Source organism: Tursiops truncatus, chromosome 11 (genome assembly GCF_011762595.2).
Source record: "Tursiops truncatus isolate mTurTru1 chromosome 11, mTurTru1.mat.Y, whole genome shotgun sequence".
Classification (NCBI taxonomy): domain Eukaryota; kingdom Metazoa; phylum Chordata; class Mammalia; order Artiodactyla; family Delphinidae; genus Tursiops; species Tursiops truncatus.
This window is the reverse complement of record NC_047044.1, coordinates 37878725-37892391: the sequence shown is the minus strand read 5'-3', so window position 1 is coordinate 37892391 and position 13667 is coordinate 37878725. Positions and strand designations below refer to the sequence as shown.

Genomic DNA, 13667 nt, shown 5'->3' with positions numbered 1-13667 from the left:
ATAATACCTACTTCATAAGCTAACTGGGAGATTAAATCAGATGAATGGACAGATTCATGACTATGAAATGTTATTAATAAAGATATGAAACATTATTTATGTGACAAGCCCTTTATGATTTTTTTTGTATATAACCTCATGTATTTTTCACTACAACCCTATAACACGATTTCCTGTTTATAGGTATCCCCAATTTACTGGTAAGAAATCTGAAGCTGGGTCTTTAAGCATCTTGCCCAAGGTTACAGAGCTAGGAAGTGGCAGCACCAGCTTTTAGACCCAGGCAACCTGACTTCAGGCAGTGCTGTGCTTATAACCACTGTACTGCGTTGCCTGGAAATCACTAAGTGCCCAAGTAGCTTTTGATTTCATTACTATTTCTGATTTTTCTGTTCCCACAGACTTCCTATCTTTGCTGTACCATTTTCTCTTCTCAACATTTTAAATTATTTCTAGCTGTTCTCTTTGCACCTGCTCATCTTAGCTTTCTGAGGCTAACATTCATACATAAGTATACTGTTTTTACACATAAAGATGCAATAATTCCTTTTTGTTTGTTTTAACAATGACTAAGTATGACTTTGCAACCTGGCCACTGTTTATTATCTACTTCTAATATTTTGCCAATATGATGTATTAAAAAACATTTATTTAGGGTATTTTAATTTACATTTCTTGAATTATGAAATTGAGAACTTTAGTAAGTTCTTTGTGCAGTATTTGAATATTCTGGATGGCTAATACTGGGCTAAAAGAGAAGAACTTCTTATACTTAAGTTCTGTTATAAGAAGTTGTTTTCTTTTAAGATTAATAATAATATTAAGAAGATGATCTTTCATGCAGTAAGTACCTATATCAAGAGCCGGGCATTATCCTAGGAGCTTTATAACTCATTTAGTTCAAGCTTCTTAGAGATATAAAGCTGCATTAAAAAGTCAGATCCATAGAGGAGTTTAAATAATGATAATCAAAAGATAATACTATGAAAAATTAGGTAGTGCTTTATAATTATGATTTGCTTAATTACTACAGTAGTACATTCTGTTATGCACATAAAACAATTTAATTTGACCTTTCAATAGATTTTAAGTCTAATCAGGAAATGTACACGTTACAAAAAGAATCATGTTTATATTTTTAAGTGAAAGAGTTTTGTTTTCTGTGAAAGGATTTAGAGAAATGACTTCATTCTGTACTGGTAATGCTCTGTGGGTACATGCATAGCAGTGAATCAAAATTTGTGCTGGACAGTCATAGTACATTTTGTCCTTTCCTAGTAGTACATTTGTAATACATGTGCCCAAAGGATTACCTATTGTTTATTAATACATCATATGTCATTTCCTCACTTCACTTGGCTAGTGCTTTGAAATGGTAATCTAATCTGAAAATTTTTTGTGGTCTATGAAATCATTTTTTCCCCACTAGGTTCCAAGGTCCAGTGACTCAATACTACTTGATAAAGATGATTCTATTCATCTTCATGTTTCCTTTCCCAAGCATATCCAGTTAGGAGTCAGCATGTGAAAATTCATGAAACAAACCATTTATATTTTAATGTATGAAAAAGGTGTATCTAAAATACTTTATGAGCTACATGCCCCTTTAGAGTCTTCTAAATTTAGCTGGAGATTCTAGATGACCATGAAACTCTGATAACTGTTCAGGATTCAGTGTTCATTCAAATCCACCATGCAGAATAGCCACAGAAACTCTTTCATAGTGTTAACATTTCATAAGCACCAATCCAGGGAAGAAAAGACATTAACCCCTGCGTATTTTACAGATAGTTAACCTGTTTTGTCACTTGACTTTAATACTTTCTACAGTAAAATTATACATTATATAACTTAAAATTGGTTGTAATTATAATTACTAGTTGTATCAAAATAATTAATAACATATATTCTTATTTGGTTTAATGCCTAATCTTCAACCTGAAAATTTTTAATTTCTAATATACTTCAAAATCGATATTTTTATATATCAGTAAATTTAGAAAATATTTATTGAGCATTTGCTATGTGCCTGATACTGTTCTCAGGACTTGGAATACAGTTTTGAATACAACAAAGAGTCCTGTCCTCAGGGATCTTACATTCTGGACAGGTAATAAACAATAAGATAATAAATAAATGAATTATAAGATGTTACAAAGGGCTATGGAGAAAAGAAAAAGTAGAACAGAGTGTAGAGGAGGTAGAAGGGGGAAGGCAGGAAGTGAAGGAGTTGCAGCTTTCAATCTTAAATATGGTAATGTCTTAGTCTGCTTGGGCTGCCATAACAAATACTATAGACTGAGTGGCTTAAACAACAGAAGTTTATTTTCTCACAGTTCTGGAGGCAAGAAATCAAAGGTAAGCTTCCAGCCACTTCAGTATGTGGTAAGGGCTTTCTTCCTGGCTTGCAGAATGCCTCCTTCTCGCTATGTCCTTATTTGGCCTTTCCTCAGCATGTGCACTCGGAGGGAGAGAACTAGCTTTCTGGTGTCTCTTCTTAAAAGGACACTAATTCTATCAGATTAGAGCCCAACCCTTGTGACCTCATATAGCATTAATTACTTCCTTACTCAAATACTGTCACACTGTATTTGTGTTAGGGCTTCAACATATGAATTTTGGAGGGACACATACATTCAGTCCGTAAGAGGTGGTCAGTGTAGGCTTCACTGACTAGGTGATATTTGAGCAAATTCCTCATGGTAATGAAATGGCTACCCAGGCAGATCTATAAGAGAAATACATTTCTATGCACAGGAAGAAGCTGGCCAAAAGCCCTGTATCAAGAGTTACCTGGTGTGTCCCAAGAACAATAGGAGGCCAGTCTGGCTCCAGAGTTGTAAGCAAGGTGGAGATTGGAAGGGAAGTCAAACAGATAACAGGGAACCAGAGGCCATTAACCTATGGCCATAGGCCATTGGAAGGACTTTGGATTTTGCCTGTGAGAGATAAGGAGGATTTTAAGTAGACAGGTAATGTTTTAAAATCACTACTCTTGCTACTATGTTGCGAATAGATGGAAAGAGGACAGGGTGGATACAGGAAGACTTGTTAGGTGTCCATACGACAATTCATGCAAAACAGGACGGTGGCCTTGATCAGAATGCTTGCAGCAGAGGTAGTGAGAAGTGAGTAGAGCGTACACGAAAGTTTTGTATAATGAACCCCCAAATACCTATTAATTAAATTTAATAACTTTTAATGGTTTGCCACATGTTTTAATTACACATTTTTCATTTTGTTTCTGAAGTATTTTAAAGTAAATCACAGAAAGCATTATATATTCCACTCCAAAACAGTTTAGCATATTTCTCTAATAAGTATGTTATATTGTTGCAGTTCAACAAAATTAATGATAAATCCTTGATATTATGTAAAACTATATATATATATATATAGTTTCAAAGCATCCTCTGATTTTTTTCTTTGTAGTTTAAAACAGGATCAAGAGGTTCCATATTTTGAATTTGTCTGATTGCTTTTTATTGGTGTCATTAACTCCTTTTCCTACTTTCTTATAAACTAGAGATAAGATCTAAAGGTTTGAATATTCACAATGAACATTTTTGGCAGGGCTACTTTACAGGTGTTGCTGCGTAGATCAAAATACCTCACATCAGGAGGTGTATAATACCTGGTTGTCACATTTTCAGTGATGTTAAAATTGATCAGTAAGTTTAGTGGTAATGACAGAAGGACCTTTCACTGGAAAGTTGTTTTTTCCCTTGTTATAACCAGCAAATAATCTGTGAGATGATAGTTTGACATTCCCTAAATATCCAAATGCCTTTCAACCTTCCTCCTAGTCATTTAGAGATACACTTATGATTGTTACCTGAGTCAATTATTTCATTAGGAATGCAAAATTAATTTCTAATTTTATTATTTCTTCCACATTTATTAAACAGAATTCTCCTCTAATACGGAGCTTTATCTCCTTAACTGGGGCTATTTTTTAATTCATAAAAAACAGTTCATATGAGAAAGCCACGGGAAAAAAATGCTTAATTTTCTCTCTTTAATTACAAATTTTTAGAGTGAAAAAAAGAGTTGTTTAGCTAAAACCAGAGGTTACAAATTAGTACCTTTTTGGTTTTAATTTTCATTTCTCTTTCATTGAATAATATTAGAACTCATGGATTTTTATATTGAATCTATTTCAATCAATTTCAGTTTTTATTCATTATAAAGTTTAAATTGTTCCATCTTTGGCCACCTCTTCAAGATGATCTTTTGTTCTTTCCATACCATTAGGCTTTGATCATTTCTTAGCTTTCTTGCCCCATTAGATATCCCAAATTCCTTTTGTTCCCTAATCACACTTTGCAATTACTATCTCTCCAAGTTTCCCTAGTTTCTTTTAGTGAAAAACATAGAGCCGACAGGATTTCCTCAGAGATTTTGGATGTGTTCTATGAAAGAGAAAGTCAAGTATGACTCCAAGATTTTTGGCTTGAGCAACTAGAACAATGGAGTTGCCATCGACTAAGATGTAGAAAGATGCAGTTGAAAGGAGGGAAGAATAGGAGTTCAGCTTTGGAAATTTTGATTTTTAAAATTTAATTACACTTCTAAATAAAGATATATAGTAGGCAATTGGATATACAGGTCGGGAGTTCCTTAGATTACAGTTAAGTAGTCATCATCATATAGATGAAAATTAAAACCATGAGGCTGCACAGGTTCACCAAAGATGTGAGTTTAAATAGAAAAAAAGAAGAGCACCAAGGATTGAGCTCCAAAGTTAGAAGATCTAGGAGAAGAGAAACACATCTGTACACTTCATTAGCATTATTGAGAAATATGCCAAATTTTTTCCTGTATTTTGAGACCCAATGTAGTATTACATATAATAATAATTAATGATTTTATATGTCTTCCTCTTCAGGTGAAGGGCTTTCAGAAAGATCTGTAGAGATTATACTTTCAGTCACTTTGTGTATCCTTTCAATTATTCTTCTTGGAACAGCTGTTTTTGCATTTGCAAGGTAAGACTTATTTGTACTTATTCCTAAGATGCTTTATGGACATCATTCAGTCATGGTCCAATCAGGAGACAGAAGCCACAATGGTTACTTTAATGAGAAACATTTAATAATATGTTAACTAGTAAAAATAGTTAACAACTGAAGGGGGTAAGAGAAAACACTAAGGGATCCAGAAGTAGCAAGTGCAACAAAGCTACTCTCTCTAGGCTAAGGAAGAGTGGACAATAGAGGAACAAAGAACTAGAAGAAATCTCACTCCCAAGTTTGACATGGAATGGCTACCACAGACACACGCAACCCTATCACCTACCTTTGTGCAAAGAAATATGACAGAGGAAGGGCTGGAGCTGATCTGTAGAAGCTACCCATCGTTACTGGAGAGTTGGCAGGCTGGAATCAGACAGTGGAAGCAGCCCACTCTTGCCTGATCGCGTGGATGGGCTGGAGCTACCTGGAGTCCTTCACTGATGGAGAGAGCATGAACTTAAGAGGCAGCTAGTGCTCACCCAGGTGGGCTGCTGGGCTTCCACAATGAATAAGAATATTGCAGCGCTAGAACACTCAAGGGAAGTATCTCCCTGTCCCTATTGCCTTGCAGGATGACTGCAGTGTCCTCTATTGACAAAGTTTAACATCTAGCCAGCTGGCAAAGGAGAAATGTTAGAGTCTAACTTCAGTATCACAAAGCAGGGCAAAGAAGTGTGGATGTAGAGCTGAGAGACAAAGTGGTAACCCAAAAGCAGAAGCTGCCAGGCTTTCTCCATCTTTTTGAATATTTTATAACTCTGATAGGTTTAATTGAAAAATATTTTAATCAGGTCTAAATTTCAGATTTTATACAGAAGAGATCACTTTTCCAGTAAGAACACTTAAAAAAATGTCCAACTTCCTTATACGGTGGGCCCCTTCCTCACGTTTACTTTATCAAAATGTCTGTACTGTGTTTTCCAAGAGTCTTTTCAAATTCTCGGTATCAGTCTCTTAAAATTTCCGTTGTTTACAGGACCTCAGGGGAAGCCTTAGTTGTGATCCTAAAATTAGTTTCGTAAGGTAGATTGCCGAGTTAAAGGGACCTTACATTTGTAAAAATAACCATTATACTAATTTTCTAAGTAGCTCAATAGGCTCTATATCCGAAGAATGGTGTCCTGTATTCCGTTTGCCAAGCATCCTCTGTTTCATCTTGTATCTTTTAAATTATCATTTTGATGGATAATTCGAAGGGCTCTTGAAAGATATTTTTCTTATACCAGAAAGTGTTCTCAGATTCAGCCAGAAGATGGTGAGAGGCGGTCGTTATTTTAGGCACTTTTAAAGTTATGTTGTGTAATATATGGTCCTTGTCCCTGAGGGATGTGCATCCACCATATTGATATCGTTTTCCTGCTCTAAAATCATTTCTTTATAGGATGAACTCCTTTTGTGGGCAGAAAATGGGCCTCTCTTATTCCCTACAACTTTCCTACATACGGCTCTTCAGCCAACAGAGTCTGTTCTCACCTGAACATTCCGTCAGTTTTCATACAACTCTGCTTTTGTTCAGTCAGCTGGAAATGTGCTTCCTCCTTCTTCTGATTCTGGAACACTCAAGTCAAATCCTACTTTTTATTTCCTCTAAATACTAATAGTTGTAATCACTTATATAACATTTTATAACTAATCAATTACTGTTTTAGGAGTTGTAATTTGACTTTTTTTCTCTTTTGTTATGCTTTTTCTACATTTAGATCCTACTTCTCAACTAAATTATGTCCTTGAGGATAAGGACCATATTTTATACTTCCTATATCATCCTCAACACATAAATCATAATAAATGTTAAATGTTTGAAGTGCAAAAGATACATAGAATAGCCAAATATTACTTTATAATGTACCGTACTATGTCATATTAAAAATAAACATGTAAAAGGGCTCAAAATGAAGAGACTTTGATTTGATTCGCAGATGCATGTGATTTTATTTTTGAACCTGAGTTTTCTGGTTATATATTATATTCTTAGATTACATAATCTGTATAGTTATATTATACTTAGATATTACATATTTGACAATATTTTTATAAAAGCCAATGAGACAATTCAAACACATTTTTATGTATTTTCACGTTATGTAAAAACAGTGGAGCACTGTCTTTTAGCACTGGTGCTGATAGCAGTGAGCTATGTCCACACTGGCATATTTCCTTTTTATGACAAACATATGAGACAGCTTGAGGGAGGAGAAACAAGCTCACAGCCTCAGTCTCATTTGCTCTGTATTTTAAATGTGCCAGTGGCTCAGGCCTTGATGAACTAATTCTCATTAAAAGCAGCATGTTAAAAAATTATAGAATACATTCTGTGGAATTAAAACAGGAAAGAGTTGAGTAGCTGCAAATTTGCAACATACTCAGGGAAGTGATCCCAACAAAGAAATTATCTGACTAATGACTTAAGAAAACTAAATATAACTTCATATGCTTTCTATGATATTCCCTTCTTGGACTTTATTAGAATTCGACAGAAGCAGAAAGAAGGTGGGACATATTCTCCTCGGGATGCAGAAATTATTGACACTAAATTCAACCTAGATCAGCTCATCACAGTGGCAGACCTGGAACTGAAGGACGAGAGATTAACGCGGTGAGCACTCCTCTGGGTGAACAGTGGTCCAGAGGGCCCGGAGCCATGACCCTATTCTGACCTATGCTTGTTGGAAGTGTTTGTGGGGCTCCTATTTACACAGGTCGCAGAGATCTTCTTTCAAAGGGTGACCTCCATCTTCTACACACTTCTCACTGGTGTTCGGAGAATCAATCTTCCTAATACTTTCGAGTTCAATAGGAACCTTGGACTATAATGTTCAACCAAGCTTTTTTTTCCTGAGACAAATATTTGTACACATTAAATCTTTAAAATTATATTTAATAATTCACTTCAGATGACAGTTTTTTTTTTACATTGGATTTCCTGGAGGTGTCCACATTTTTTATCACAAATTTAAATTAAATTTGTAACCACTTGATATTGTTTATATCATTTTTATAAAAGCCTGTCTTATGCCTCCTTATTTTAGTATAAAATGACATTAGAAGTCTAAATTGTGTATTAACACTTCATTTTTTTAAATTGCTTAGTATTTAAGAATTAAATACAAAGTTAAAATTACCTTTGAAAGGAAAAGTAAAAATATGTATACTAAATATGTCATCAATATGTATTGGAAATAGAATGCTTAATTGTAAAGATAAATTATTCAAAATGTTGGCACATTTGAAAAACTTATATTAAGATAATTCACCAAATTCTTTTATATTTTTTTGCTTGTTCAGTGATTGATAGTTTTTTCTTTTTCCAAATTCTTAATAAAAACTATCATCAGATTGTCTTAACAAGTTTCAATTCTTACGAGATCCAATGTTTTGTGATGCTTACAAGCACATGACAGTTGTTACAAAGTACCTGCACAGCTGTGCTGAATTTTAGAAATTGTTACCAACTGAAAATATGGCATCAAAGGTCTTAAACTTAAAAAGGAATTAATCATTTATAGTTGTCATTTACCAAAGTTGGTCTTTACCTGATAGATTGACTTTGCAAAAATATTTCCAGTATGTCTAGAAATATCTACGTGCTATACGTAGATATACGTATAAGTATATATACGTGCTATAGAGGGAAGTGTCATCTGATAAGCAGGGTCCTTCCAAATGCGACAAAATGAAAGTTATTCAGTTTTATCAGTAAATTACAAAGAAATTTGGTTTGTTGGATATGAAAACCTCTTTATATATTTGTTTATGTTCCAATACAGGTTGTTCCTATCTAAAATGGATAGTGCTCCAAAGACTATGTGTAAGATGGTTATATATTAAGCAGGACATAGTTTTCCACATGAAAGATCAACCGATTTTCAGGGTAACCTGTCAAAGTTAAATCATATCATAGCAACAATAGAGCATTACTAGTATTAGGCTCTGTGTCTCAGTTCTATAAGGGTCATACTGCATAGTAAAAGGAAGTTTCTTTTCCTTTACCCCTGTGGGCCCAACTCCCTTTCCACACTCCTTTCTGAGTTCAGGCCTGGGATCTCCATCTCTTTCTTCTACAAGTGAAAGTATACAAGGGATAGAACTTCAAATCTCTGAGTGCAATTAATTTTAGTTTCTTGAACAATTTAGTTGAATCTGTTCATACTCAAACGTGAATTTCTAAGTGCCCAAACAATTTTACAGCACTTTTTAAAGATTCTTTATTAATCCCCCAAAAGTCCCTAGTAAGTAGATCTTTAGGAGTTATAATACAGTGGAAAAAAAAAGCCAGTCAGTATTGGAGAAAGTATTCTTTTTCGAGGAGGTTACCATTCTATAGAGGCTATGTGAGGTCAGATCCCCTAAGCTCTATGTGTTTTCACAGCTTGCCCCCTACTCCACTACTGAACACAGCCATTATCAAAAAGGGATAAGATATATATTTTTTAAACAATGACTGTCATGACAGCTAATGGAAAAGGTGGGCAAAGACTGTATAGATTGTTTATTATCGGGTACTTATAATTCAGGGACAGCCTTATTTAACCTTGACTCATTTATTTTCCTGTTCCATGTTTACTTATATATATGCCACTTTATTTGTACATGGATGTACAATTGCCTTTAAAGTATATTTCAAACAATTTTATCTGTTTTTGCATATAGAAAACGGGTATGTATTACCACTAGTCATAGCACACTTAGAAATTTTAGTTTTCATGCGTTTTGCTTTCTCATTTACTTGTTATGATTCTAGTACTCGTGACTGTAAAACCTTTCTCATTGGTAATTCCAATGGCACATACTAATATGATTTGCTTTATTACAGAAATTTATTAAAATAACTATCAAGTGGTTTGGTAGTAATTCTTTTCATTATAGAGATCTATCTCGAGCTTTATTATTTACTGAAGGTTTTTCATGTTAATAAAGTCACTAATACGTTAGACAATAAGACTAGAAAAAAACAGTAATTACCAGATTCATAATTAGCCATGTGCACATATGCATGTGGTCATTCTTCACTGAAGCTCTAAAGCTCTTAACCTGTATTTCAGGTGCTGGAAAATCTAAATCTATTCAAAGCCATACATGTCTGATGAGGGTAGAGCCACAAAGACTAATGGTAGATTCTGAGACAGAAGAACCAAAGAGCTGGAGTTAGCTTCCAAACTGTTGAGTAACTTATGCCATATGTCTTTGTGATTTACAAGAAGGAACTTAGATAATTTCCTTTAAATCTACCCAATTAACATATGCTCTTTATACATGAGGCATAGGCTTATTCTTTTCCTTCCAACCTGCCTACTTTCTTGAGGCTAATTGGACTTGCAGTTTTCCTCAGTGTTATACGTCTTCACATGTCCATAACAGAAATGATAAAATATCTAATCAGTAGTTAAAATATTAACTTTAAGGAGTCACCTAGTTGACCAAAAATGGTCATTACAATACTTGGTACTAAATCCCCTTCAGGATTTAGGGTTTTGTGGTTAAGAAATTATTTATTTTATATCTGCCTATATATTTATATACATTTTAAGATTTGTCCTATAATTTTTATATGTATAAACTCTCATCATTTGCTTATATCTTATTTCACAAAGAACCTGAAGAAGAATTCTCTCATTCTTCTTCTCTTGAAAGAGAACAAAATTCAAAGATTTAATACTCTATAAATCCACGAGAAAATTCAGAGATATGCCAAGAAAATGTTTTTTAAGTTCTTATTTGGAATGATAATGACATCATTTCATTATGCACATTTTCTATATAAGTTTAGTGAATGCAAGCTTTATTTCTTGGGAAGAATTCTTGATATTTGTGCTCATCTATCCCACATTTACCAGATTAGAAAATAACCCTTGGGTTTTGCTATTTGATAAACAAATGAACAAAACAACGTTTTGTGATGGCTCCTTCAAAACACAGCCATTAACACAATGAAGTGAGAAACATTTCTAGGAGGAAATATTAGCAAGATGAGCATACACACACTGGTAACGCAGACCTATCTCTTTAAAGTTGCTGAGCCTGGATCACTGAAGAAATCAAGGAGAAAGTCAGAAAATACCTAGAGACAAATGAAAACAAAAACACGACGATCCAAAACCTATTGAACGCAACAAAAGCAGTTCTAAGAGGGAAGTTTATAGCGATACAAGCTTACCTTGCAAAACAAGAAAAATCTCAAATAAACCACCTAGCCTTATACCTAAAGCAAACAGAGGAAAGAAGAACAAACAAAACCCAAAATTAATAGAAGGAAAGAAATAAAGATCAGAGCAGAAATAGAGACAAAGGAAACAACAGAAAAGATCAATGAAACTAAAAGCTGGTTCTTTGAAAAGATAAACAAAATTGATTAAATTTTCACCAGACTCATCAGGAAAAAAAGGAAGAGGGCCCAAATTAATAAAATTAGAAACAAAAAAGGAAAAGTTACAACAGACACCACAAAAATATGAAGGACCATAGGAAACTACTACAAGCAACTATATGCCAATAAAATGGACAACCTAGAAGAAATGGACAAACTCTTAGAAAGGTACAACCTTCCAAGACTGAACCAGGAAGAAATAGAAAATACAAACAGACCAATTACAAGAACTGAAATTGAATCTGTGATTTAAAAACTCCCAACAAACAAAAGTCCAGGATCAGATGGCTTCACAGACGAATTCTACAACACATTTAGAGAAGCATTAACACCTATCCTTCTGAAACTCATCCAAAAAATTGCAGAGGAAGGAATACTTCTGAACTCATTCTATGAGACCACCATCACCCTGATGCCAAAACCAGACAAAGATACCACACAAAAAAATTATAGACCAATATCACTGACAAACATAGATGCAAAAATCCTCAACAAAATACTAGCAAACTGAATCCAACAATACATTAGAAGGATCATATACTATGATCAAGTGGGATCTATCTCAGGGATGCAAGGATTTTTCAATATCTGCTTATCAGTGTGATACACATTAACAAACTGAAGAATAAAAATTACATGACCATCTCAGTAGACGCAGGAAAAGATTTTGACAAAATTCAACACCGATTTATGATAAAAACTCTCCAGAAAGTGGGCATAGTGGGATCATACCTCAACATAATAAAGGTCATATATGGCAAACCCACAGCTAACATCATACTCAACAGTGAAAAGCTGACACCATTTCCTCTAAGATCAGGAAGAAGACAAGGATGCCCACTCTCACCACTATTATTCAACATAGTTTTGGAAGTCCTAGCCATGGCAATCAGAGAAGAAAAAGACGTAAATGGAATCCAAATTGGAAAAGAAGTGGTGAAACTGTCACTGTTTGCAGATGACATGATACTACACATAGAAAATCCTAAAGATACTACCAGAAAACTACTAGAGATCATCAATGAATTCAGCAAGGTTGCAGGATACAAAATTAATACACAGAAATCTGTCGCATTTCTATACACTAACAATGGAAGATCAGAAATAGAAATTAAGGAAACAATCCCATTTACCATTGCATCAAAAAGAATAAAATACCTAGGAATAAACCTACCTAAGGAGACAAAAGACCTGTACTCCGAAAACTATGAGACACTGATGAAAGAAACTGAAGATGACACAAACAGATGGAAAGATATACCATATCTTTATGGTAGAATCAATATTGTCAAAATGACTATACTACCCAAGGCAAGCTACAGATTCAATGCAATCCCTATCAAATCATGAATGGCATTTTTCACAAACTAGAGCAAACAAATTTACAATTCGTATGGAAACACAAAAGGCCCCGAATAGCCAAAGCAATCTTGAGAAAGAAAAATGGAGCTGGAGGAATCAGACTCCCTGACTTCATACTATACTACAAAGGTACAGTCATCAAAACAGTATGGTACTGGCACAAAAACAGAAATATAGATCAGTGGAACAGGATAGAAAGTCCAAAGATAAGCCCACTCATCTTTGGTCAACTAATCTATGATGAAGGAGGGAAGAATATACAATGAAGAAAAGATAGCCTCTTCAATAAGTGGTGCTGGGAAAACTGGACAGCTACATGTAACAGAATGAAATTAGAACACTCTCTAACAGCATACACACACACACACACACACACACACACACACACACACACACACACACACACACACACACACACACAAAACCTCAGAATGGACTGAAAGCCTAAATGTAAGGCCGGATGCTATAAAACTCTTAGAGCGGAGTTGCAAAACATAGGCAGAACACTCTGACACAAATCACAGCAATATCTTTTTTGATCCACCTTCCACAGTAATGGAAATAGAAACAAAAATAAACAAATGGGACCTAATTAAACTTAAAAGCTTTTGCACATTAAAGGAAACCATAAACAAAACAAAAAGACAACCCACAGAATGGGAGAAAATATTTGCAAACAAAGTGACCCACAAGGGATTAATCTCCAAAATATACAAACAGCTCATGCAGCTCAATATCAAAAAACCAATCAAAAAATGGGCAGATGGTCTAAGTAGACATTTCTCCAAAGAAGACATACAGATGGCCAAGAGGCACATGAAAAGATGCTCAGCATCAATAATTATTAGAGAAATGCAAATCAAAACTTCAATGAGGTATCACCTCACACCAGTCAGAATGGCCATCATCAAAAAATCTACAAGCAA

At 34.5% G+C, this 13667-nt stretch overlaps 2 protein-coding genes across 2 annotated transcripts in view; one reads left to right on the top strand and one right to left on the bottom strand.

Annotated features, from left to right (window-relative positions):
- Window positions 1-13667, bottom strand: part of LIN7A (lin-7 homolog A, crumbs cell polarity complex component) — a 394724-nt gene that overhangs the window by 7931 nt on the left and 373126 nt on the right. The window lies entirely within an intron of this gene.
- Window positions 1-13667, top strand: part of PTPRQ (protein tyrosine phosphatase receptor type Q) — a 198707-nt gene that overhangs the window by 147812 nt on the left and 37228 nt on the right. The window contains exons 36-37 of the mRNA XM_073789216.1: window positions 4889-4988; window positions 7483-7611. Of these exons, the coding sequence (XP_073645317.1) occupies window positions 4889-4988; window positions 7483-7611 (229 nt within the window). The remainder of the gene's footprint in view (window positions 1-4888; window positions 4989-7482; window positions 7612-13667) is intronic.